The sequence below is a fragment of the Colletotrichum gloeosporioides genome (assembly GCF_011800055.1).
Source record: "Colletotrichum gloeosporioides strain Lc1 chromosome Unknown consensus_34, whole genome shotgun sequence".
NCBI classification, from domain to species: Eukaryota; Fungi; Ascomycota; class Sordariomycetes; order Glomerellales; family Glomerellaceae; genus Colletotrichum; species Colletotrichum gloeosporioides.
The window spans coordinates 93,708-119,438 of NW_025544679.1; the positions used below are offsets into that span (position 1 = coordinate 93,708).

Consider the following 25,731-nt stretch of genomic DNA (forward strand, 5'->3'; position numbering starts at 1 on the left):
ACTAAGATATAGAGATACCAGTGTTTACGGCCTTTCGTTTGAACCTCATGCGTTGAAACGCTCCTGGGGGCACACTGGCCACGAGAATAAGCTGGACGAAGTTAGCCGAGCCCAACCTAATTATCTTCAGGGGGACTAACGTACAAGAAAGGGTCGTCGATGTCCCTTCCGAAACGCGGCAATCATGTCGCCAATAATTGTGCTGCGATCAAATTGAGTGATTGTTTCAGTGACCTAGACTTTATGTCTAGCCTGCCCCTTTGTGTGGTCATATCATGGCGAAGAGTCTTGCGAGTGAACTCGATAGTTCGCTGCTTTAGGGTATGGCAAAGTCAAAGGTATGCTAGGGGTAGCTTTCGCCTTGGAAACCCGAAGAGTTGAAGCACCTGCCCTGCAGGGGAAAACAGCAAGCATTGTCTGCCACATCGCCTCCATACATCTCCGGTGTTGGCGGTCCGTATGATTACAGGACGTACTCCACCGCGCTATGGTTCTCCAGAGCGTCAAAGCCTTGAATGACAACGACCAGTGAGAGGAACCAGCGGTCTGTGCCGTAGGACTTGGGAGTAGTCAGGGACAGCAATGTTTGGAGTTGTTGGTTCTTCTAGCGAGAATAGACAAGTCGAATACGACGTAGAATTTGTGGGAAGAAAATTGAGATCACCGCTTTTGCTGGGATTGATGCAAGTGAAGGATGGAATAGACCTAGGATGAAAAGTAGGTCGCTAATCAAGGAAGACACAACTCTATCTACTGATAATGCAAAGAATATTCTGATCATTTCCAGCTGCTGATGTCTTTATCTTGGCTTCGGTTGATCTCCACTGAACATATGTAGACCTGAGACCTCGAAAAAAGAACTTTTTCATGGTAGATATGAGCATCTACAGTGATGCCGTCAAAGGACAGATGTGATCGAGCTGACAATTTTCCATCGTCTAGGGCCGTGTTCAAATGTTCATCAAACAACTCGTCATCATCCGCGTATGACCTCCTATACGTCGATGCCGGATCTTTACTTAGTAAAACATAGGCTCCTCCGGAATCGAGGTATGTATACCCGATCAGAAATCGCAAATAGAAGTCCACTTTCTTTAAGACACCCCTGGTAACAGTGACTCGAACGGATCTAGTAAAAGAGTTGACACCGAGAGAGAAACGATGAGTGCTGTAAAAGTTTTCAGGGAAAAGAAAAAGCTTCTGAGACGCATCCCAGATATCCATGGGTGTTGGTTGTGAAAGAGAGACATTCGGATCTGGGCCGATTTCATTCTTGACATCGATCTGTAAGACTGTCTTGAGAGTTTCGTGTATCTGGTACTGAGTCGAGGGTGTGATATGGAGGAGGACGCAAATGTCCTCGTGGAAGATATACCGTGCCACATTTATTTGTGCCTCAGGTAACAGTACCCTGGCAAAAAGGTTACGTCCAATTTTCCGAAGAAATATAGCCCCATATATCCAACTACTAACGTGATTGGAGTGGCGGAACGCAGTGTCCCAAATGAAGCAGTGTTTGTGCCCCCAGTCGTACCACAAGATTTGCTTGCCAAGTTGAATGCCTCGATTGGTTACGGAGAATGCTTGTCTGTCAATCGGAGCCCGGGAACCATGTTTGTGTACAATGTCTCCGCAGGTGCTGAAGTCTGCAGGTGAGTTGGCGAACATGCTGCAGAATTGATAGCCGGATAATTCGTTGAGATAAGTGTTCATGGCTGCAGATTTCAGACCGCCGTCTTTCGAAGTTTCCGAGGTTTCATCCGTCGAGTCGACGCCCGCACTGATTTGCATGGCTTCTGGTGGGGAGAAAGAGGTCGAGTCCGGCGCCTTCGGAGAGAACAGAAAGACTGATGTGTCGTTGAGGCGCCGGATGATCTCCTCTTGCAGTCTCAAAAATGCTTTTTCGCCTTCGCCGTACAGCATGGGCATGTGAATGTCAAATATCCCCAGGAGACAATACGCAATGTCTTCCACGCGGGTGGTGATCCGACTCGACGCCCAGGACATTCTTTGGGCAACGGGTAACAGATACATGGCCTTGTGGTCTTCGAGGACGGCCCGGTCTATGCGTGTGACCCACGCGACCAATTCTTCCAGTTCGGACTTTGAACCAGATTCCTTCCAGTCCTTGTCGTAGAATATCAGCTCCTTTGGGGCTATCAACTCTTGAAGACACCAGCCACGGGTGAACCATTTGCAATCTTTCATCTTCCACGCATGGCCGGAGCCGAGGAAAGAGTAGTCGCTCAAGTATGCAAAGCACACTTTCGCGTCCCGATACCAGCGAAACATGGAATTGATGGCTTCGCTCAGTTCGGCGCTGCTTGACTTGTCGATGCAGCAAGTGTCCACCCAGGCATAGTTGAGTCCATAGGATAAGCTCACACGGCAAGTTTCCCAGATCTTACGATACCCGGACGTCCGTGTCGCTGGGTGGTTGGGCTCCACGGCCATCTGGCACATCTCTTGGAAGCTGACTTCTTCATCCTCGACCCAGGTATGCGATAGAACGGCATATGGAGGTGCCTTTTGACTGTTGAATGACTTGAGTCGTAGCGTCTGAACGTCGATCAGTCGGATAGACATGGTATGCTGTGCCGCTCGGAAACACCACACGCAAGGTGATCTGAGATGACGGGACCTTCAACAGAACAACGAGCGGAAGGAAATGAGAGAAGAATCGGAATAAAGAAGTAAAGATTTTACTCAGCCTGATTTGATCAAGTGAGGGGTATGCACTTCGTGATCTCCGGGAGGCAGTGCTCAGCCACTCAGATGCATATGACAGGCTTGAGCTGATAGGATCCAATCAAAAAAAGCCTATCGCATGCTCACATAGCGTGTGCAAAAAATGGAAAAACTGTAGGCAAGTTTCCTGATTACCAAGAACATTGAATTACTGGTAAGGCTGAATCGCGATAGGCTCCAAGGTATCATTGCGATGAAAACCTGCATCATAGCGATGTGCGATTCGTGAAGCATAGACTAGACATCAGGGATATCTCAATTACACTAATATTCGTAGATTTTGTTCCTCCAGACCACATTCATCGAAAACCAATACCACATCAACTCATTAAACCCTTAAACCCTATGCTCCGCATCGCTCTGGAACTCCTGCCTCTTATCCGACTCGTCGCCATGCGTAACCATAACCTCCATCTTCTCACTCGTCACCGCCGGCGGCGGCGCTGCGGCGCTGTCGCCGTCGAAGATGACCGCGATCTGCTCGAGCGTGTGGCCGCGCGTCTCGGGGTAGTACAGGTAGGACACGATGAGCAGGCAGAAGAGCACGACGATGAAGACGATGTAGTACTTCCAGGCGATTGCCTCGAGCGCGATGGGGTTGACGAAGGTGTTGATGAAGATGGCGGTGACGCTGGCGCACCAGGTTACGGTGAGGCCGCGGGAGCGCAGGCTGTACTGCCAGATTTCGCAGGGGTAGGCGGTCAGGAAGGGGGTCCTGCGGTGTGTTAGTTATGAAGGTAGAAAGGGGTGGGTTGCGTCCGGGGACTTACATGGCAATGTCGTAGCCGGCGAAGAAGATGAACAGGAAGGGGATGACGGCCATGCCGACGCTCGAGGAGGCGGTTTCGGCGAACTTGGCGCTGAGGCCGGTGACGATGATGAAACTGGTCAGCATGACGCTGGCGGAGGTCAAGAAGAGGAAGCGGCGTCCGAGACGGTCGACATTGGTCGCGGCGGCGATGGCCCAGAGGAGGTTCCACACGTTTAAGCAGGCGGAGATGAGAGTCTGGTTCGTGGTCGAGGTGACGCCGACGGAGTTGAGCACAAGGGGCAGGTAGTAGGAAACGACGCCGTTTCCTGAGAGCATCTGGTCAGCAAGGGCCCTGAAGGACCAGCTTTGAAATGGAACAACTTACCAGCCCACTGGGCGAAGACACCGAGTGTAATCGAGATGAAGAGCCTGTGGCGGTTGCCGGGGGTCTTGATCATGTCGGCGTAGGACGCGCTGGCGGAAGCCTCCTTCTCGGCGTTGATGGTGGCCTGGATCTCGACGACCTGGTACTGGACGAGGGGGTTGGATCGGTCGCCGCCGGCGTGGTGCTTCGCGAGCACCTCGGTGGCCTCCTCGACGCGGCCGACGCTGATGAGCCAGCGAGGACTCTCGGGGGACATCAGGAAGCCGGGGAGCGCAACGAAGGGGAGGACGATCTGCAGAAGGACGGGGATGCGCCAGGACCATTCGGAGGGGATGTCACGGCAGGCAAAGACGATCCAGCCGACCAAAGTTCCGCCGAAGCTATATCACATCCCAGTTAGCATCGTCTTTCGCAGAACAACGGATCCAGGGGTTGTAAACGTACTACCAGCCAACCATGAAGAGAGCGTTGGCGATGGAGCGCTGCTTCGGGTGGGCGATCTCGTTGATCAACAGCGGCGCGGCGTTTCCGAGCCAGGAGGCGGCGATTCCGATGAAGAGACGGGAGATGGTGAAGGTCTTCTCGTTCTGGGCGGCCGTCTGCATGCCGACGCCGAGGATGAGGAAGAGGTAGCCCAGGTAGATGCCGGGCTTGCGGCCCCAGCGGTTGGAGACCCAGGCGGCGACGGGGAAGGCGACGCCGTTTCCGAGCCAGTAGATGGCGCCGATCCAGCCGAGGTAGGCGCCGGTGGGAAAATCCATGAAGGTGTTCCATGTGTTCAGGGCGAGGAGACCGCCCATGATACCTCCATCGTAACCGTTGGCGGACGCTGGGGTTGTTGGTGGTTAGTTGCGAGGAACAAAGGGTGGTTAATAGAACACGGTATTCTACATACAGAACAAGATCATGGACGTGGTGATGAAGTTGAGCTTCACCAAGTAGCCATGCTTCCACCACGGCTTGCCATCGCTCGGCAGGCTGTCAAGCTCTTCGACTGGTTTCCCCATGTTGACTGTGATGGTGTTCGGACAACTCCCGAGAGTCGCGGGTAACGTTTGACAACAAAGAAAGGGGGTAGAGGAGATGCTTCACGGATTAGGTAGTGTGGTCTGGGCTATGAGGTCGTTGTTGAATTGTCTGGACTCGGACGAGAGCCTGTGAGGACCGTGACACCGGGATGCATCACCAACTGCATGTCACCGGGGGACAGGCCAGGTCTATATACAACAAGTTTCCTCCTACGTGGAAAAAAGGCGATGATCATTTCAGGAGCACGGTCTTTGGCAAACCGAGAAAAAAAGAAGGAGTGGAGTCCCCTATTCCGATGCCCCGGTCGTCGCGTGTTCGTCCGGAACGAAGAACTCGGCTCACACGCATGGTGCATGGCCCATGGGGCCAGACTTGTCTAATGTTGCGCCCCCCATGGAGAAGAAGCGCGCCTCCAGGATAGCATCCGCGGGGGCCCATACGACCCACATGGCAGATGATACAAAGTGGGAATCGATTCGTGTTGTTGCCAGAGAACAGGAGCAACAAAGCATGATCTGAAGGCGGAGAATTGAGTCAGTTTGGTGTATCGTGATGGTGGGAGCAATGGTGTCGAGAGTCGGGAGTTGAAGACGGAAGACTGAGGCGGAGAAATGCGCTTTTGGCTTCCCTTTTGGCGAATTGACTATTGACACTAGGACTGGATAATGGTCCGTGCAGTTGATCCACATGCCGAAGGGATCTTGGTCGGATTCCTGACCGACTCGTATTTCTCCGCCTCTTCACTCTTCAAACACTCTGCTGCCATCGTGACCCGTCGCGTCGGCTCACTTCCCACGCGACGGCCTCGGACAAGGTGGACACACAGGACTGCAGGACCCAGTTGTCTCCTCGTTGCAACATTGCTGCAAGTGAAAATACGTCATGCTTGTCGGAGCTCAATTGATGCCCTCCATGTGTGGGCCAGGAACCCCGCGGTTGCGACGGGTCTGGAGAGCTCCCCGCGTGCTCCAGGAATAAAGAAGAGTGTCGATCGAATTGCGCATTTCCCTCTTTTCTCCAAGCAGTGTTTCTCTGCTCGTGTTTCCTTGAGTTTGATACGGAGCTCTCATCTGTTTTGTCCCTCATCCGAACTCTTTCAGAGACCTCCCACCAGCAGAACGTCACGATGGATGTCGAAGCGCTGCTCGAGCAGCTCACTCTGGAGGAGAAGGTGGCCCTCACAGCTGGTAAGCCTCTTGAGAAGTTTTGCTCAGATCACCTCTTAACCATATTCCAGGCAACGGATGGTGGCATACACAAACCATTGAGCGTCTGGGCATCAACCCGATCCGTCTCTCCGACGGCCCTAACGGCGTGCGCGGCACTCACTTCTTCGACAGCACTCCCTCCGCATGCCTTCCCTGCGGCACGGCCATCGGCGCGACATTCGACACAGAACTCGTCAAGCGTCTGGGAGGCCTGCTATCAGATGAAGCCCATGCAAAGGGCGCCCACGTCCTTCTCGGGCCTACGGTGAACATCCAGCGCAGCCCTCTCGGCGGCCGCGGCTTCGAGTCCTACTCTGAAGACCCCGTCCTATCGGGTATCCTCGCCGGCCACTATGTAAACGGAGTGCAAGAGTCTGGCGTCTCTGCCACCCTGAAGCACTACGTCTGCAACGACATGGAGAGCGAGCGCATGGCCGTGAACGCCATCGTCACAGAGCGCGCTATGAGGGAAATCTACCTGCTTCCCTTCATGATCGCCATCGAGATGGGCAAGCCGAGGGCCATCATGACCTCCTACAGCCAGCTCAACGGCCACCATGCCGCCGAGAACAAGCACATCCTGCAAGACGTCTTGCGCGACGACTGGAAATGGGACGGTCTGGTCATGAGCGACTGGTTCGGCACCTACAGCACATCCGAGGCCATCAACGCCGGCCTCGACCTCGAGATGCCTGGCCCGACCCGCTGGCGTGGCGAGACCCTCGCCCACGCGGTCACCGCGAACAAGGTCAAGAAGTCCGTGCTGGACTCTGCCGTGCGCAACATCTTGAAGCTCGTCAAGCACGGCCTGGAGAACACCAAGATCCCTCCAAATGCCCCGGAAACCGAGGCCAACATCCCCGAGCACATTGCCCTGCTACGTGAGGCAGCAGCCAAGTCTCTGGTTCTCCTGAAGAACGAGAGAAACATCCTGCCCTTCGACAAGACCAAAAAGGTCGCCGTGATCGGCCCCAACTCCACCATCGCGACATACTGCGGCGGCGGCAGCGCCGGTCTCAGGGCCTACAAGACCGTCACCCCCTTGGAGGGCATCAAGGGCCTCGCCAGCGACGTCGTCTTCTCCCAGGGCGCGTACGGTCACCAGTCCCTGCCTCTCCTTGGCAAGAACCTGCGCACGCCGGACGGCAAGCAGAAGGGCTTCGTCCTGCGTATCTACAACGACCCGCCCGCTGCCAACGGGGCCGCCGACGCCCGCAAGGCGCTCGAGGAGCGCGTCCTCGACGACGCCAACATCTGGTTCGTCGACTACGAGAACGCCGACCTTAACCCGCTCTGGTGGGCCGAGACGGAGGGAATCCTCACCCCTGAGCGATCTGGCGAGTGGGATTTCGGTTTGTCTGTCCACGGCACCGGCGAGCTGTACATCGACGGCAAGCTGGTCGTCTCCAACGTGGAGAACCAGCGTCTGGGCAACAGCTTCCTTGGCTGCGGTACCGTCGAGGAGACGGGACGCATGCACCTGGAAGCCGGAAAGGACTACCGCGTGCTCGTGCGCTTCGGATGCTCGGCCACCAGCAAGATCAAGCCCTCCGGCACGGTCGACTTCGGCCAGGGAGGTGTGCGCTTCGCCGGATGCCCAAGACTTGAGCCCAAGACCGCGATCCAGGAGGCCGTCGACGTCGCCAAGAGCGTTGACCAGGTCGTCATCTGTGCTGGCCTCAGCGGCGAGTGGGAGTCTGAGGGCTTCGACCGTACTCACATGGCACTGCCCCCTGGCACTGACGACTTGATCGCGGCTGTGGTTGCTGCCAACCCCAACACTGCTGTAGTCATCCAGAGCGGCACGCCTGTTGCCATGCCTTGGATTGACCAGGCTGGCGCGGTTGTTCAAGCTTGGTTCGGCGGTAACGAGTGCGGCAACGGCATTGCCGACGTGCTCTTCGGAGAAGTCAACCCGGTAAGCGATTTCTCCATTATCAACAGTCAAGGTGTAGGCACTAATCAACCATCACGCAGGCCGGAAAGCTCCCTCTCACAATGCCCCGCCGCGTCCAGGACAACCCCGCCGCCCTCAACTTCCGCTCCGACAACGGCCGCGTGCTCTACAGCGAAGACGTCTACGTCGGCTACCGCTGGTACGATACCCTCGACATCACGCCCCTCTTCCCCTTCGGCCACGGCCTCTCGTACACCACCTTCGCCGTCTCCGACCTCTCCGTCTCGCAAGACGCAGACAAGAGCGTCACCGTCCGCGTCAAGGTCACCAACACCGGCTCCCGCGCAGGCGCCGAGGTCGTGCAGGTCTACGTCACGCCCGCGGCGCCGACGCCGCTCACGAGCTCCATCCGCGACACCATCACGCGCCCGGCCAAGGAGCTCAAGGGCTTCTCCAAGGTCACCCTCGAGGCGGGCGCGAGCGCCACGGCGGAGGTCACGCTGGATCTCCTGCGCGCGACGAGCTACTGGGCCGAGATGGAGGACTGCTGGCGCAGCGATGCGGGCAAGTATGGCATCCTGGTTGGTACGAGCAGTCGCGGCGAGTTCTTGGAGGGGTCTGTTTCTGTAGAGAAGACGAGGAGATGGAGCGGTCTGCGGGCTTAGACGGGGGCATCACTCCAGAAATTAGACATCATGCGAAGGTGCTTGGTGGAATGACTGTACATTGTAATGAACCCATCACGAATTAGACTTAAAAAATTCTGTCCAAACTTGACGTTATGGCATTCTCAACCGGCAGACGCAATTTGCCTGGCTATGGAAGTATCTATTTCCGCCATCACAAACGCCCCTTTCCGCACTCGACTCAAGCCACTTCGGAAACCGTCCGATTCTCCCCCCAACAAGGCCCCTCCCTCCCATCACCCGATCCTCTCCACAAAGACCACCATCCCATGTCAAGTGACCAACAAAGTGGAAATCCGGGCTAAGTAACTGGGGACCCCGGAAATACTCGCCGGGGGGATTACTTTGGAGAAGAAAGAAGGAAAAAACTAGCAAAAGCACTAAAAAGGCCCCCAATTCTCCGCATTCTTCAACCCCAAGAAAACCAAACTCTGCTATTTCTCCCCCTCAAAAAATATCGCCGCCCATTTCGCCGAAGCAACGAACCACGCTCTCGGGTTTCATACCCCATGATTCCCACCCCCACGATGGGTCGCCGGTGACTTACAGCATGCGTCGATCAACGTCAGTGTCATCGTCTACGGCGCGGAGTAGCGGGAGGAGGAGGGGAAGCGACAGTAGCAGCAAGACGCCCGAGACGCCGGCTGCCGCCGCCGCGGTAGCAGTCGGTCCGAGTACTAGCAGCAGGGCGAGCTTGGCTAGCAGGGCCTGCGATGCGTGTCGGGCCCGTAGGAGGAAATGCCACTTTGAAGAGGATGCGCAGAGTCCCGGGGCGCAGTGCCGCGATTGCATCCGGCTCGGGATCTCTTGTAGCTTCCTTGTGCCCACGAGGCCGAGGGGTCCGAAGCGAAGGTGAGCCCATTTGATCTGGGGTAGCAAAAGCATGGGGAGCATTTGGGGGGAGGGATTGATGTTACATATTTCTGTGTATGCAATGTGTACTTACATCCTTGTAGGAAGAGGCTCGCTTCAATGTCGGATAAGAGTGACATCGGGCCGGCAAACGAGACTGAGACACCGGCGCAGTCACAGGCAGAAAGACCGGTCTCGCGGTCCTTGAACCATGAGCCGGTCCTGGTCTTGCCTGCTGAGGATGGCCCTCGTCTTCCGAGGGTGTCGCAGGCTAGATCGCCATACGATACCTCGCATGCGGTCCTCAGCGGCCCGTCACCTCGCACAGGAGTCGCAGCAGCAGCACACACCGAGTCGCCGTCGATATCCGGCCAGGGGTTTCCGACAGATGAGGTCTGCTCCAGGGCGCTCATCAACATCATGATGGCCGACTACCTCGACCTGGTCTACCCCCTGGTGCCCGTCGTCCACCGGCCGACCTTCCGCCACGACCTCGCCAGCAACCGCGATCTCACGGACCGTGACTTTTTTGCGCTGCTGATGAGTCTCGTGGCTCTCACTGTAGGGCTGCTGCCGTCGCGGTTCAGGGTGTACCGGGCCGTTGATCCTGAAGTCGGTATCCGCTTCGAGACGCGCACGGCGTTCATCAACTGCTGTGCTGAGATGGCTACACGACTGAGAGATGCGACGTACTTTGATCAGATTAACTCACGAAAATGGGCCGTCTCGTATGTGCTCTCAGTAGCATGCTTCCAGACCGGGCAGGCAAACAGGAGTAGGATGTTTGATATCGAGTTCATGCAGCTTGGGAGGCTACTCGGGCTTCATCGCATCTCAGACTACGACGGGCTCAACTGCATCGAGACACAACTCCGAAAGAAGGCGTTTTGGCTTCTGTTTTACGCTTGGGCGTATGTACTTTCCTCAGCTATTCTCAAACTAACACAACTAACACCTCACAAGCCACACCAAAGTCCAAAGCGGCCGCTCAGAACACCTCACCTACTTCCACCCCAACGACCTCCGCGAAGTCAACTTCGAAGCCCTGATGCCCCTCGCCGTCGACGACGAGCAAATCTTCGAAACGCGCATCGTGCCCTCCGTCCCGCCCATGATCTCCCCCGGCACACCCGGCGCCCAAGACCCGCCGCGCCCGCCGCAGCTCACGCTCACCAGCGCCTTCAACCTCCACTCCCGTGTCTTCCTCAAGGGCCTCCGCGAGGCCATGACCACCGTCGGCTGCGAGTGCGAGCTCCGCCGCGGCGCCGCCGTCCGCCTCGCCCGCCTGCGCGACCTGCTCGCCGAGCTGCGGTACATGCTCGACGACGCGCCGGGGCCGATGCGCCAGTGGGCGTCAGCGGACAGCTACGAGGCGCCCGTCACGCCGTGTGGCGGGGACAGCCAGCCTGCGGTGTCGAGCTACGATAGCCCTGCCGCGGAGATGCAGAGCCGGGTGGTGGACCACTCGAGGATCGCCCAGGGCCAGGCGGACATCATGCGGGCGAATTTGCATGTTACGCATCTGTGGCTGCAGAGCATACTGCTGGAGCAGATTGATGTGGTGTTGCAGGAGAGCGCGATCGGGCCGAACGCCGCGATGGCGGGTGAGGATGTGGCGGCGGCGTTGAAGGCGAACTGGGCTGAGAGGGAGGACATTTGTCGGCAGCTGCTGCACTTGTTGCATAGCATTCCGTACGTCTACCTCGAGCCGAATGGGCTGTATCTGGTACGTGAACCCTGTCACCTTGATGTACCGTTTTGGGTGAGAGCTTAACTTTGGTGGATGACAGACGTACAAGGTGCGGGATGTGGCAGTGACACTGCTCAACTGCCCCTTTGAAGCCCACGAGCGGCCTGCGCGGCGCGCTGCGGAGTACATGCGCGATTTCACGAGGGCATTGTCGCGACTTGACCGGAGCGAGTTTGTGAATACCAACAGCTTGAAGAGCTGGGTCGATGTTGATCGGGAGATGGCGGTGCAGTGAGTTAGGGGGAGACCATCTCCATCTAGTGATCTAAGTTTGGATTTTGGAACTACCCGCCAAGGTGCCAAGGTCATCACATAGCCTCCGAGCATAAAGCTTGCGCTGAAATATCCATGCACCTCTATCCTGCTCCTCATTCTTTCAACTCTTGGAAATTAGTATCTCAACACTTGCGTCTCGTCATCTCGTTCCAGCATTTCTATACCCAACATGACGACATTAACTACGTTCACCTGTTTTCCGGAGTTGCCGCCAGAGCTTCGAGAGATGATATGGATCGAAGCACTCACGGCCTCGCCATGCGTGTGGTATGCCAACAAGAACTGCTTCTACGGATACGAGGAAGAAGAGAGAAAGGCGAGGGATCCATTCTTCACCCGCATCAGCAAGTCGCCGCCTGAGTGTCGCACAGGCTTTACCAACAGAGAGTCCTGGTCCTTACTCCACAAGGTCTATGACAGAAGACACTGCATTGCAGAGCATCCGCCGCTGTCCGGGGTCTACTGGGCAGATTTCGGCAAGACCTTGTTCCACCTCGACAACTGGGAAACAGGGATCTTCACACTGATGGCCCTTGAGAACGCATTTCTCGAAAGAATCGAGCACGTCGGATTGGAGTGGCGCATGAGGTCCCAGATGGGAGAAGTTTGCCAGTTCCTCGCCGCCCATTGTCCGAGGCTGAAGACGATCACTTTGCAGAAGCGAGACTGGCAGCTCAGCTATTACCACGGTCCGCTCTTGGGGTCTGATCCGACCGCCTTTTGTGAATGGATCCTGGGCTATGAGGGTCCTGAGATTACGCATGACGTGAAGGACAAGTCGGAGCTCCGCGATGAACTGATGGACTATTGGGAGGGATCCGGGAGGAAAAGGCCTAAGATGCATCTTGTTTCGTCTTGCTCCCCGAACTTCAACTTCATTCCACATCCCACAGCCGGGAAGCTGTTCGTGAAATTTTCTTGAGTAGGTACGGAAAGTCGAGTAGCATTGTCCGCACAGGGCCCACCCAAAAGTCGAGTTTTTAGTATTAATTTGAACTTAATCATTGCTCGCGAGAAACATGGGACTCCAGATCAGTATGACAGCACCGCAATTCGACGGTGTCATTTGATGGTTCAAAATCAGATGTGCAATTCCGGTTGAATTGCTCGCAAAATTGCGGATTCAAAGAAAATCAGAGAGTTAAAAGAAGCGTCGGTCTGAACAGCCAAGAATGTGTGATCTGCTCCGGCTACCGCTTCGAAGGTCATCATCCAAGATCGGTGCTTCCCTTTCGAACTGCCGGACTCGGCTCCGGCTGGCGGTGCCGGGACGGAAGAGTGGGTCCCGGATGTATGCCGGTAAAAAAGCGATTGGCGCTCACACTCGGCAACGCGGCACCCTTCGTAATGCTGCATACAAAATCACGTTCTACTACAAAGCCCGAGTTATTCTTGCTAAATCAACAGAATATCTGTAATGGATTTTCATATTTGACTCAGGTGTAGAGGCAAAACGCCAACGGCGCAGACGGGCTGCATCTGCATGCATGCCTCAAACTGACCGGCCGACTGAAGCAGAGCCAAAACAGCTGTCGTCTTGTGACAGCTATCCTGTCTCTGGTCACCAGCGACTGAGACTCGGCCTCGAGGACCTGAGCGGCACGGTACTTTCCATCTGTAAAGGATAGCACAACAGGTGAACATCCAAACGAGTGGCAATCCGTTATCGCGCAATAGAGAGGTCCAAACATCGCGTGCAAACTTACTGCACAATATGGCCCTGTTTCGGCTCGCCGATTACTGATTGGCCCGATTCGTTTCAGGGACCAAAGACATTCTTCAACAGCTCACACCCAGCCTTCGGCTTTTTCGAGTGCCGTTCCTGATGGGAAACATGAGCTGCATGCAGGGATGAACCTAGCCAATGGCGCTAAACCCCAGTGCATCCACCTCCGCTACGATCTTCATTCACGTTTACCCCAAGAACCCCTGGGGAAATTAGCGTCCTCCACAAACAAAAACCCCGGCTTTAGCTTAACGGTGAAGCCTTTGACATGTTCACACGACAAAGGGCAAAGACACACAATCGATCGATATCATGCTGCTTGGCTTTCTTATCGCACATCACGAAATCTCTCAGTAATGCCTCGGACCTACTTGTCGTCTCAAATTGGCTTCAAGTCTCATGGTCTCAAGGACTGCCCGATGTTCGGGCTATAACATCAATCATGGGACGAAGTCCGGCCGTCCTCGTCTCTTCAAGCTACCCCGCCCGTGACCAGGTACCCCTCACATGAGCTCGGGCTAACATTGTCGAGTTTAATAAACCACACCGCTGTTCATTAGCGGACACGTCCTCCGTCCCTCCGCTTTCTTGAGTTAAATACTTGCTGTTCAGCACCCGCAGGACGAGAGAGGTGAACCGCTAGTCGTCGACAACCATCACTCCTTACAACCAACATGCTCAAGGCCCTCGTCGCCGCCGCGGCGCTCGCCGTGCCGGCGTTAGCGACAGTACAGGATGACTGCCTCGCTCTCACGCCAAAGACGATTGTGACCAACTCGACAGTCAGAGTGCAGACGTTCGTGGCCTCGGGCACGAATCTCACCTTCCCCGAGCAGAATGCGAACTGCGGCCGCGCGAGCCAGGTTGTCAGGGCGAACCTGTGCCGAATCGCCATGAACCTCACGACTTCGGCCAAGTCTGAGGTCGTGACGGAGATCTGGCTGCCTGAGAAGTGGAATGGTCGCATGGTGACTGTGGGTGGTGGAGGTTTGGACGGATGTAAGTGGTTGTGAGTGAGACATGAAGACTGCAGTTTGACTAACCGTATGTTCAGGTGTACACTATGAGGATCTCGCGTACGCGACTGCCAACGGCTTCGCGGCCGTGGGAACCAACAACGGCCACGACGGCACCACGGGAGTGCAGTTCCTAAACAACGACGAGGTGGTGAATGACTTCTCATTCCGGGCGTACGTTTTGAGCTTCCATCCTCACATACAGCCTGTCAGCTAACCAAGACACAGACTCCACGTAGGCGTTGAGGCCGGCAAGCAGCTCGTGCAAACCCTCTACAAGAGCGGCGCCAAGAAGTCCTACTACCTGGGCTGCTCCCTCGGCGGCCGCCAGGGCATCCAAGCCGCGGACATGTTCCCCGAAGACTTTGACGGCATCGTCGCCGGCGCCCCCGCCGTCGACTTCAATAACCTCTACTCCTGGCGCGCCGGCTTCTTCCCCCTGACCGGCGCCGCCGACTCCAAGGACTTCATCAACGCCACCGTCTGGAAGACGACCATCCACGACGAGGTCCTCAAGCAGTGCGACACCATCGACGGCGCCGAGGACGGCATCATCGAGGACCCGTCCCGCTGCCACTTCGACCCGTCCAAGATCCAGTGCAAGGACGACGCCAAGGACAAGGGCCAGGGCTGCCTCACGACGCCGCAGGTCGAGATAGTCCGCAAGATCTTCGCGCCGACGAACTACCCCAACGGCACGCTCTTCTGGCCGGGCATGAACCCCGGCAGCGAGAAGGTGTCGGCCGACGGGCTGTACGCCGGCAAGCCCTTCGCGCTGTCCGAGAACTGGTTCCGCTTCGCCGTCAAGAACGACCCCAAGTGGGACCCGGCGACGTACAAGCTGGACCCGGACGGCATCGACGCCGACAAGAAAAACTCGGGCCGCATCCGCACGAACCCGAGCGATTTGTCAAAGTTCAAGGCGCTCGGAGGCAAGCTGCTGATGTACCACGGCACGCAGGACAACCAGATCACGAGCCTGCACACGCCCATCTTCTACGACCGCCTGGCGAAGGGCATGGGGCTGGATAATAAGGGCATGGACGAGTTCGTGCGGTACTTCCGCATCTCGGGCATGTCACACTGCACGGCGGGCCCGGGGGCGTGGGTTGTTGGCCAGGGCGGCGGCGCGGCTGCGATGAATGACAATTTGCCGTTTGACGCGGAGCACAATATCCTTGCTGCTGTTGTGAACTGGGTTGAGAACGGGGTTGGTCCGGAGACAATCAAGGGGACGAAGTTTGTGAATGATACTGCGGGGTTGGGTATTGACTTCCAGCGCCGGCATTGCAAGTACCCGTTGGTGAACTCGTTTGGAGGGTCCGGGCCGCACGGGTCGAAGGATGTTGAGAACTGGACCTGCAAGCCCCCGAGCTGACTGAGCTCACTCGACGACCATGATGAATTGTAGAATAGTGTAATATCTCTAGTACTAATTGATGAGGCAATGATTTGCACATTAGTATTCCGTGGCAGCGTGTGTATGTCTCCTCGGCCTGCTGACCAAAAAGATGATCGCTCGCGTGACGTGTTGTTTTAAATTTTCCGAGTCTGTCCTAGCCGTGTACAGCCACCCTCACGTTAGAAGTACCCAATGATAATCTATTTTTGTCCGTTATGAACTGGAAGTTGGTAGGGGCAGCGGGCGCCTGTGATCAGGCTGGCCATTGAGCATCCAGACAATCATGCAAAAGTAGCTAAATCATAAAAATATCCCTCAATTGGTTCTGGTAAGCGCTTGCGCGATTATATCATTCGTGGAAACGCATTACAAATTATGTAGTCCAATGCAAACATCCCCGCAACCTGTCGAAATTGAGAGTCAAGATAAGGAGCTCTGTGGAGGGTCCCCTTCATCAAGATGGTTTAGGCTGCCACGGATATCATCTTAAAGCGCTGCTCCGTGAATTTCGTCGCCCGCCCCGAGTCTTCAAAAGCTCCAGAGTGACGAAAGAGCCTCACATTTCGCAGAACTGCATTGTTCAGTTTCTTTTAGACATGGCCTCGCTCATTCGAAGTTCAAGCCCTCGGGGTGGGTCAGCAAGATATCGACACCTAGATGATAGTTCGGTATACGTCCAGAATGGATGGCAGAGTATTGATAGTCGTCGCACAGTAGCTCCAGCGACAGCCGAAACACCTTCCTACCAGTTCTCAGAAGATGTCCCGTTACTCGGAAAGCCAGCTCGGAAAAACCTTTTCTACAGGTCGGACATTGCAGTGGCTATTATAGCCCTTGTTTGCCTTGCTCTGTCGGTCTCGGTAGTCTCAAACAGCAACATCTCATGGTATCTTGGTGCCTCGAACCGTCAGCTCATTGTTATCGGCTTTCTCCTCAGCATCATGAGCCTGTGTTTGGCCAGCGTCACTCCAACGTTATTCATACTGCTCGAAGCCCGTTATGGGCAGTCCACGATACAAAACTATGACGCAATCCTCCGAAATAAGCCTCTGGCATCTAGCCTGAGCTTCGCGTGGCGTGTGATCCTCGTAGTCATGCTATCACTTCCCATCGGTCTCAGTGTAGCGTACAAAACATTTACAGGCGGCGAAAGCAGTATGAATATTCACATGCTCGATTATGTTCCGAACGGCACGTACTTTGGTCTTTTCAGACCGCCAGGAATCGTATCAGTGACTGGAACCTCCATCTATCTCAACGCAACCACCTCACTTCGAGACGCAACCGGACGAGCAGCAAATGGCTCTGAACCTCCCCTGCCGACCTTTCCTCAGCCTTACGGCTACAACATTCTGTTGCTGAACGAATCCAGCGCTGCCTCACTCGACCTTCTCCATCCCGATTATATCCTAGCGATACAGAAGCTCCTTGCTGCCGGCGAGTCTTGGACCATCACGGCGCCCGTGATCGGTACCGTCGCTACTTTCAACGAATCGGCCATCAACGACCGCCCTGCGTTCGAGGAAGACTTTGAGTCTATCTGTACGAACGCACTAGATATCGGTACGGAAGCACTAGAAAAAAAAGTGAAGTGGGAAATGAATGCGGTATATCTATACAATGGATGGTCTTTCTTCCTTACCAATCAAAAATTGAAATCGGATCAGTCAGTTCAGTACATCGGCTTAGCACGGGGGTATCCGAGAAAAGACTGCACGAATTACGCGCGCCACGCAAACCTGTTCAATACCTACAGACAACCATGCTTAGGTACGTGGTCCATCAGTCGAGGTGGTTTCCAGCTTCTTAGCGGCTCTTGCGACAGCACCATCCTGCCGTGGGCCAAGCAGCAGGTTATCCAGTGGGATACCCTGGCACTTCAATCATGGTACATGCCATCTTTGATAGAGATGATGACTACGTTCCGCGGAGATGCCTCGCACAAATTCAGAGGCAATCAGTCTCATTGGATGAGGCCATACATGACGGTTTCTGTGGCGACTATGCTGTGGTCAAGAATTACATCGGTGCAACTAACGGATGCTGTTTTCGACTCAGAAACATTCAACAAAAGCTCGTTTGGATGGCGGTCTAGTAACGGAACTAACATCACCCATGAAAACGCTGGTGTGATGTATGCCGTCGACGAAGATGATCAGATTATCTTGTGCAACCGACCGACGCTACAAAAATCTTTCTGGCTCTATCTGGTCTTGGCAATCCAGCCCGTTTTACTGCTAGTGATTCTCGGACTTATTGCTCTATTCCATTCATGTCCCTTGAGCAAAGGGTTCGGCCTTATATCGATTCTATCGGGCATTGAGAGTCGAAGCCTGAATAGCCTAGGCGGGGCATCACTATCGGGGGAGCTTGTGCGACCTGTAAAGCTAGTCATGGGCCCCAACCAAGGCAGTGAGACGAGTTCTATCCATTACCACATTGTCACTTCCTCAAAAGAGCTACATAGCAATGAAAGACTAGCACGGAATGTGGTCTATCATTGAAGGCGTTGTCAAGGGAACCATCGAGTTAGTTCACCTCTCTTGCAATGCTGTATCCACAGCTAACAGCCGATATCATGTTCTTAGGACTTTCCCTCTATCCCATGACCTGCTAAAGAACGTCTTTGCCGAGTCACGGATCGATTATGTCATGATGCTTTGAAGTAAGCGATTGGATACCGGGATTGGCGTCCAGAGGGGGAAAACTCAAGAGAGTTGGGTTTGAGTGAAACCGAGAGCGCGCGTGCTTCTTGAGTCCAGCAAGCTCGAAGTCTCTTGGGATATTGTATTCGTCATTCGAGCTGTCTTTCGGAGATATAGACCTCACGATTTGACAACAAATTGCTAAATATCGCAGAAGATGGGGTACGCTACTTTCCCCCCCTCCCTGTTCACGCATGTCGACAAAAGAGTAGAATCATGGTCAATATAATATAGATTCCAATGCAAAATTTAATAGGTATTTTTGAGAAGCTCAGTGAGACCTGGTCGACATTGGAAGTGCTTGGGTGTTTGCGGCTGATCCTCCATTTGACCATGTATCTAAGGGCTGCTAATGAACCACCGGACTGCTGCACTTGTGAATGATGTTCTGGATAACATCATCGTTCTTCTTAAAGATGGAGCCGATCTTGCCGAGGTCGACTTCAGTCATATCCCGTCTGGCTTTAGCCAGTTTGCCCAACTCGGAGGAGTCACGCCCCAGACCACCTGCCATCAAGAGTCCCAATATCTCCATGGGCGCGGAGGTCGGCTCTTTTGCAATGTCGTAAAATGCTAAGGCGGTGTTCCCACCAGCGCCAATGAGATCTATGATCCGCCCAAATGTCAGAATGGTGGCATCGAGTTCGGGACCGAGGGCCTCGCCGGCAAACGGGATGACGAGAAACACAACGCTCAATATAGTCAAGATGAGTTCCTTCTTCTCCTCTTCAGCTGCCTCTTCCCCAACGGCAGCGACCTGCGCCATACTTTCAACTGCCTGTTGGGCGAGCGACACAGGCATACTGAGCACTGAGATGACTTCATCGTTAACGCCGTCCCAGATGCCGAGTTTCATCTGGAAGAACATGCTGGCGAGGGTGGAGCGGAGGTTGGTAAAGCCCGGAAGAGCCTGGCTGATGATGTCTTTGGGGTTCGCCACCGTAATGCTGTCTGCAGGTAATGGGCGACCCTCGTAGACATATTTGGTGCGCGTGCAGGTCGCCGCGCTACCGGTGCATGTCACCTGGTCGATCTTCTCACTGAACTTGACCCAGGCGGGGATGATACCGTATGTTGATTGCAGCTCATTGAAGAAGCCTGCCTCGTTGTCTAACGTGTAGTAGATGGTAAATTCGTCATACGTGTTGATCCAGTTGCCAAAGGGGCACTTCTGGGATGTCTCATTGCGACCGTTTTCGGCAAAGGTGCATGTGAAGTACTTGTTGCCGGCGCCGTCTTCGAGGTTCATGAACTCATCGAGTTGAGTCGGGATCATTTCCTTGGTGTACTTGACGTAAGAGTCAAATTTGCTGTCGTAGCCGTTGTCGACGGAAGTATAGCTGGTAGGATCTTGTTAGTATTATGCTGATCGCGGGGAAAATGGCGAAGCCCATACTTTTCCAAGGTAGTATCCACCATCCTGTATAGGATCTGAGTTGCGTAGAGAGCAACGCAGTAGTCAGGAAAGGACCCCATCGCCGCGTAGAGATCATCCAGAGTCACCCAATGATTCGGGTCGTTACAGGGCGGCATGTCGACGGCGATATCGCCGATATCAATATCGGCATCGCCAGCGGATGTAGCATCAAATAAAGAAATTTGTGACCACTGGAACATACGGCGTCAGTGTGCTTCAACTTTTGGCGCCCAGGTATACTTACGGCAGGATGACCAGAAATTGCCAGATTGTCCGTGGCCAAGATACCCTTGCCGTCGGAGACGAGGGAATATTGAGCGCCAATGGTGATGAGCTGCTGGAGACGAACTCGATGATAATTTTTAGAGAAGTTCACCAGGACCTTTTGGCAGGTGTGAACATCAACTGAGAAAATGGTCAGTTGGACTTTTCACAGCCAGAACACTGCCTTCCAGGAGGGACTTACTGCAGTCTTGACTATAGTCATCAAACCACGAATAGATACCTGCTGAAGCAATATAAACATCTTGAGAAGTGCTGACAAGCAGGCCCCATGACGAGTCGCAACCGTCAAAGTCGGTACCGCTGCAGTCATACTTGGGATCGCCGCGGACGACCCCAACCTCGGCCTTGTACGGACTTGGAGCAGTTGGCATGGGCTGGTAGTATGGGGACTCCGTTTGCAGAAGGCCAGCGAAAACGTTCTGGGCACCAAACAAGTTGTACTGGTAGTACACGGCGTGCTCAGATGCGGTACCATACAGCCAAACGGCATCTGTGCTTTCGATGAGAAGTCCTCGGGCCGTATAGACTGAGACCATGGTCTGCCAGAAGATGAATATTAGTCGATGAGTGCATCCTAGTAGAAAGACTGTTGATCTTACCATTTCATTCTTATCACTGACTAAGTCAGGGTCACTATAGGGCCTCTAGTAAGCTTCCGGACTGTGCATGATCAATCATGGAGCAGAGTACATACTCAACCATATGGTCAGCGGTCCATAACCACATGTTCTCGAAATATCCCGAAGCTCCCCTGGAGACGTGCATGACGAGTGCGGCAGTCTTGCAGTCGTCATTCACGGCGCCGCTTGTGAGCGCAGGGCATTCAGCTGGCGTCAGCTTAGTGCCTGTTGCGCCTCCCAGACGAGCATGACAGTCTGTCGGAAACCACATGTCAGCTATAGTGTATCGAAAAGGAGCGACGCGAGTTTGCTAACCCCACAGTCCAGCAGATCCCTGGCTGTCGGCGTTGATGTTCCACTCAACGAGGATAGCACCAGGAGTCGGTCCGACTGTGGTGAACATGAGATCTTGCATCTCAACTGATCCAACGTCTCCGATGTTTCCAACTCGTAGCATAGGAATTGGCTTGCTTCACGACGCGGTCAGCTCTGGAGTTTGTCTTGGAAGAGCATGTCCTTACCTCGAGTCCCCAAACTTTGATCCAGTTGCCGCAAACTGTGTCCACGTCTCACCTACAATCTTGGTTCCAGCCGGGATGGTAACCGTATCCGACAACAAATAAACCCCAGCGTCGGCAAAAATTATCTTCCCGCCTGCACTGTTGAAAGCGTTTTGAACACCGGCAGTATCGTCGGTCGAGCCATCACCTACAAGTGAGTGCATCAGTAATATTTCTTAGGCTTCTAGTGAAGAGAGACGCACCTTTAGCGTAGTCTTTCAAATGAATGAAGTCTCCGGTAGAATGGCCTTCGTACTGAGGCTTCGCCTTATCGAAGTACGGTAGGTTCGGCAGGCCGTCGATGGTCTTCTCGCCAAGTAAAGGTAGAATACCCATCCATTCGTGTGAAGACCCTGAACTCCATGTGCGCTCGGTGCCGTTGTAGATAGGTCCTAAAACCCAGCTCAAAACGCTGCTAGAGCCGTCAAGGAGAGTCTTTCCAGTCGTATCTGCAACCCCCTGACTGACACCGCTGAAGCCGATGTTGTCGAGAAGAAGACCTGTCGATCCAGTAGCAGGGGTGGAGGAAGGTGGGGCAACTACGATGGCTTGCTTCACGTTCGTGAACGAGGTATCCATGAAAGCGGCGGAACCAACGTTTCCGTCACCGCCATCGTTGACAAGACGAAAACCAGTGCTCGAGTCTGTGACGGTGATGCCCTTCCAGACCCAACCCCAATCCCAGATGATCTGGACTGCCGTATTGCAGCCGTTGAACTACAGAGCTCTTAGTCTTGATCTGATTCTTCGATTCATTTAATTACTCACAGTCAGACGTTGGGCAGTGAATTGCTGACTCCCGGCATCTGTTGTTTCGACAATGTTAATAGGGTCACTAGAAGGGGCCAAATGACCAATATCGCGAGCCAACTTACAGATGCCGAAGTTTCCTCCAGTGAAAGTGATGTCAGCCAGCACGCCACCGCTGCCATTCTCCGCATCTACCGGTCTGTTATTGACTCAGGTTCCTCATCGATTCCGGTGGGCGAACTTACATAACCCCTGCTGTGTGGTTCCAGTCTTGGCAATTAGCTCGACAAACTGAAGGCTGGTAGCTTGCGCGACCTGGTAGTGCAGTGCGCAGACGTAGGCGTTGGGGTCGGTTGAAGTGACGTCGATCTTGAAGTTCCGAATCTGCCTGTAGAACGATGCCGTGTTGACATACCACTCATTGTCCTTACCATCGGCCCCAGCACCATCGCCCATGTACACGTCTGTCGAAAGAACCCCAAGACCAACAAAGCTGGCAGCCGCCTTGATGGTTGGACGGTCATTGGCCTGCATTTGAAGTGTTAGCCGCAGTTTGCTGGGACTGAGAACGATCGTATTTACATCGCCAATCATCTGAGTGCCAAAGTAGACAATGATGGGACTGGAAACCAAATACGTCCCGGGAGGAAAGTAGACAATGGCGTTCTTGGTAGTAGAGCCGTTGCAGGCCTCTCCGCATCGCTTGCCGTCCTTGATGGCTTTGTTGATCGCGGCAGTGTCATCCTGATCATTAATTAGCATCACGCTCGCCAACTAATTGCGACATGTTTGGGAGGGAATAGGATCTTACAGTGACACCATCACCCTTGGCTCCGTAATCCATCACATTGCGGAAGATCTGCGATGGAATTCGTTAGTGCCTTGGCGATCTCTTGGCGAACCCGGGGTATCTCGACTACGAACCGTGTAGCTGGAATCATCACCCCAAGGAGAAGTGCCTCTGTGGGAAATATCCTGCATCCAAAAAGTGCCGCGCTTTTGAACAGAATGCTTGGTGCTGTTTCCGCTGGAGGCCGATGCATCTGCCTCGGCCACAAGAGCGGCAGCGGCGGCGATCTCTGCAGTGATGTTCAACAACGGGGGCGCCGAGACGGATTCTGAGTCCCTAGTGGTACTTCGTCTCTTCCTGGCACTGCCACCAACGCTGCTCTCAGGCGAGAGCTTGTAGCTGCAAGAATGTTTAGCTGACTGATTTTGTTCTGGTAAGGACTGGTGTCTAACCGATTTCTGGCAGGGTGGTCGAGACGGGCTTTGTTGAGCTTGGAAGCCTCCACGATGGCCTCTTGAACGATTTTGCGCGCTGCATCGAGTTCAGAGTTTGTGGTGTTTGATGAGAGAGAATTACTGTCAAGAGAGGGAGAGCGATGCTTCACCAGCGAGGGCGAGACTTCGAATGGAATGATAGACGCGAAAGAAAGAGAGGCGAGAACAAGTAGAATCCAAAGCCACGTATGGGCTGGGGCATGATTGGTGAGCAACATCATGAGCTTGATGGAAAATTGAAATGAGTGACTGCGCTGCGAGAGCAAAATGCAGAGATGAATGGCACAAGCGAGAGTGTCTTGAAGAAGCGATATCCGACGTTAATTATGGCCTCCGATGTGCGATGCGTGGCTCCATGTTCTCATCGTTATTAGTACCAAGTTGACTTTATCACGGGTTCCCAAAAGCATCAAAAAGCATTCGATGCGGTCCAGACATCACTCGATGAGCCGGTTTGCCGAACTCTCAAGCGTCCTGGTGGGTTTCCGCTATCATCTCATCTTAATCTGCAGTCATTGTCGCACCAATTAAGCCTTATTGTCAGGCTGCCTAAATAATGGAGACCAACAGCGGCTGTAAGCACGGCGCTGAATGCCAGAAATGGCGTAGCCGGAAAACAAGCCTTTGTGATTTCTTCAAATGTCGAATAAACTGCCCGCACTTGGATAGCATTTGGGACTTTGGTTGTAGGGTTGCTTCGATGCGAGCCGAAAAGGGAGGTGCTCGAGACAGGGTATCTCGGGGGCCTCGGCTGCAAAAGGCTTCTTATGAGCCACACAGTCATGGAATTCAACGCACATAGGGCATCTGGTGTCTCCATGGTTTGAATTAACAGCTGACAGGAACGGAACACGGCACTGAAGGATCACCTTTCAACCAATGATATCTTCTCGAGTGGTTCTGCCTTAGCTATTATGATAACGATTCTGATAGACGTTGTGACTCTGGAGAAGTCAGATACCTAGTACCTACCGCATGAGGAGAATCGTATCATGAAAGTAATTTCCCTTGCTTTATCAACGGTGTTCATCCCGGAGCTGAGTGTCTCTTTTGGATATTGGACTGCGGTCGAGATGTTGAATAATGCATTCTCGGAATTTCCTTTAACATGTATAGCCCTCCATTGATTGCAGACTCACATATGGCGCAGCTGTTGATTTTCTGAATCTCAGAAAAAATCACGTTCAGGATCTGTTCTGCTTTTCGGCGCACCTTGGTGCCGTCCATTCCCTCATCCAAAATGCGTTTCACTTTACTCACTCTTTTCTTTTCGTTCACAGTCAGAGTCCTTGCCTCTGTGTATGCAGCGCCTTTCGAGGCGCTCTACTGTAAGTCTGATTCTTCCACGTTACCATTACTTCGATTCGGCCACAAACTCTGTTCTCAAGCTCACGTGGGCATAGTCTATTATGCATATCGCATGGAGTACGACGCCGTAGCTGCTGATAGCACGCTCACCATCGATGACATGTGGCTGGCGCCGTATTGTAATCCGGAAGATGGTTCCAAAAGAGCGTGCAACTTCAAAGAGTTTGTCCACAGTGTTTATGACGATCTCGATGGATATACCGACACCATCGACCCAGACGGCTACACTCGCGACACCCCTCTCACCACCATTGCGGAAGACCTGCATAATGCAGGATTTCAAAGGGTCCACCTTGACCCAACGTCACTCGTCAAAGGTTTGACAGTATACAACACTCCTTATTATAAGGTCATCAAGAAAGTGACCGACTCGGTGCAATGGTCAAGGTCAAAAGGAGCAACGGCAGACCTTGACCGAGCTCGCGAGGCCATTTCGGGAGTGTATGGAGAGCGCAAGGCCGACAATATGGTAGGAATCGTTGCAAACAATGGTGACGAGATTGCAAAAGCTTTGGGCGTTGATTTTGAGACCCAAACGGAAACGTCACCACTCGGGAGGGATTACGAAGGAATCGATGTACGTTCTGCTTCAATGTCCTATGTCTGTGATGTCCACAAAGGCTTCCCGCTAACAAACATATCACTGTCAAGTTCGACACTATGGAGGACAATCTCATGGCGAAACATGGGAATGACTTTGTTGCTGTGCAGGAAATCTTAGATCAGGCGACTAATCTGATTAGTGAGTACGAGAGTGAGGACCCTGACAACCACCGAGGGCTCATTGATGCTGTGAAGAACCACATGGATCGTGTGAACAGCGTCGATACTAGTTGCTGAGGTCTTCTGCTGTTTGTTGTGCGAACCTTGAGTAGTTAGCTTGAGATCCATGGATGAGGATTAAGGAGAAGGCGGGGTTAGGGTTTGGTCTGATTATATTATCGTCACTGTTGACCTCTAAGATCGACAGACCCATAGTGGCTATTAATAATTTGCGAATTTGTAATGTGGAAATG

General features: G+C 53.8%; 9 protein-coding genes across 9 annotated transcripts; 6 read left to right on the forward strand and 3 right to left on the reverse strand.

Moving 5' to 3' along the window:
- Nucleotides 1-1,591: 1,591 nt before the first annotated feature.
- GCG54_00004265 (Vegetative incompatibility protein HET-E-1) lies at nt 1,592-2,586 on the reverse strand (the record flags this gene model as incomplete). The annotated part of the gene is made up of 2 exons (XM_045404318.1): nt 1,592-1,646; nt 1,667-2,586. 2 exons carry the CDS (start codon nt 2,584-2,586, stop codon nt 1,592-1,594), a joined length of 975 nt encoding a protein of 324 aa, XP_045265792.1.
- A 498-nt stretch (nt 2,587-3,084) lies between these two features.
- GCG54_00004266 (Lactose permease) lies at nt 3,085-4,891 on the reverse strand (the record flags this gene model as incomplete). Its single annotated transcript, XM_045404319.1, has 5 exons — nt 3,085-3,463; nt 3,519-3,825; nt 3,885-4,264; nt 4,329-4,713; nt 4,780-4,891. The coding sequence occupies 5 exons, from the start codon at nt 4,889-4,891 to the stop codon at nt 3,085-3,087; spliced, it is 1,563 nt and encodes a 520-aa protein (XP_045265793.1).
- A 1,148-nt stretch (nt 4,892-6,039) lies between these two features.
- GCG54_00004267 (putative beta-glucosidase I) lies at nt 6,040-8,683 on the forward strand (the record flags this gene model as incomplete). Its single annotated transcript, XM_045404320.1, has 3 exons — nt 6,040-6,100; nt 6,151-8,039; nt 8,099-8,683. The coding sequence occupies 3 exons, from the start codon at nt 6,040-6,042 to the stop codon at nt 8,681-8,683; spliced, it is 2,535 nt and encodes an 844-aa protein (XP_045265794.1).
- Nucleotides 8,684-9,254: 571 nt separating this feature from the next.
- On the forward strand, nt 9,255-11,541 carry GCG54_00004268 (uncharacterized protein; the record flags this gene model as incomplete). The annotated part of the gene is made up of 5 exons (XM_045404321.1): nt 9,255-9,556; nt 9,661-10,284; nt 10,336-10,467; nt 10,520-11,282; nt 11,347-11,541. The coding sequence occupies 5 exons, from the start codon at nt 9,255-9,257 to the stop codon at nt 11,539-11,541; spliced, it is 2,016 nt and encodes a 671-aa protein (XP_045265795.1).
- Nucleotides 11,542-11,751: 210 nt separating this feature from the next.
- On the forward strand, nt 11,752-12,504 carry GCG54_00004269 (uncharacterized protein; the record flags this gene model as incomplete). Its single annotated transcript, XM_045404322.1, has 1 exon — nt 11,752-12,504. The coding sequence occupies one exon, from the start codon at nt 11,752-11,754 to the stop codon at nt 12,502-12,504; it is 753 nt and encodes a 250-aa protein (XP_045265796.1).
- Nucleotides 12,505-13,982: 1,478 nt separating this feature from the next.
- On the forward strand, nt 13,983-15,702 carry GCG54_00004270 (putative feruloyl esterase B-2; the record flags this gene model as incomplete). The annotated part of the gene is made up of 3 exons (XM_045404323.1): nt 13,983-14,307; nt 14,363-14,498; nt 14,553-15,702. The coding sequence occupies 3 exons, from the start codon at nt 13,983-13,985 to the stop codon at nt 15,700-15,702; spliced, it is 1,611 nt and encodes a 536-aa protein (XP_045265797.1).
- A 965-nt stretch (nt 15,703-16,667) lies between these two features.
- On the forward strand, nt 16,668-18,230 carry GCG54_00004271 (uncharacterized protein; the record flags this gene model as incomplete). Its single annotated transcript, XM_045404324.1, has 2 exons — nt 16,668-17,268; nt 17,497-18,230. 2 exons carry the CDS (start codon nt 16,668-16,670, stop codon nt 18,228-18,230), a joined length of 1,335 nt encoding a protein of 444 aa, XP_045265798.1.
- Nucleotides 18,231-18,780: 550 nt separating this feature from the next.
- Nucleotides 18,781-23,565, reverse strand: GCG54_00004272 (putative glucan endo-1 3-beta-glucosidase; the record flags this gene model as incomplete). The annotated part of the gene is made up of 14 exons (XM_045404325.1): nt 18,781-19,771; nt 19,828-20,039; nt 20,093-20,253; nt 20,315-20,672; nt 20,733-20,766; nt 20,828-21,008; nt 21,069-21,223; nt 21,275-21,461; nt 21,517-22,030; nt 22,082-22,254; nt 22,309-22,807; nt 22,875-22,922; nt 22,988-23,252; nt 23,306-23,565. The coding sequence occupies 14 exons, from the start codon at nt 23,563-23,565 to the stop codon at nt 18,781-18,783; spliced, it is 4,038 nt and encodes a 1,345-aa protein (XP_045265799.1).
- A 1,022-nt stretch (nt 23,566-24,587) lies between these two features.
- GCG54_00004273 (uncharacterized protein) lies at nt 24,588-25,555 on the forward strand (the record flags this gene model as incomplete). Its single annotated transcript, XM_045404326.1, has 3 exons — nt 24,588-24,675; nt 24,751-25,292; nt 25,367-25,555. 3 exons carry the CDS (start codon nt 24,588-24,590, stop codon nt 25,553-25,555), a joined length of 819 nt encoding a protein of 272 aa, XP_045265800.1.
- Between the last annotated feature and the right edge of the window lie 176 nt (nt 25,556-25,731).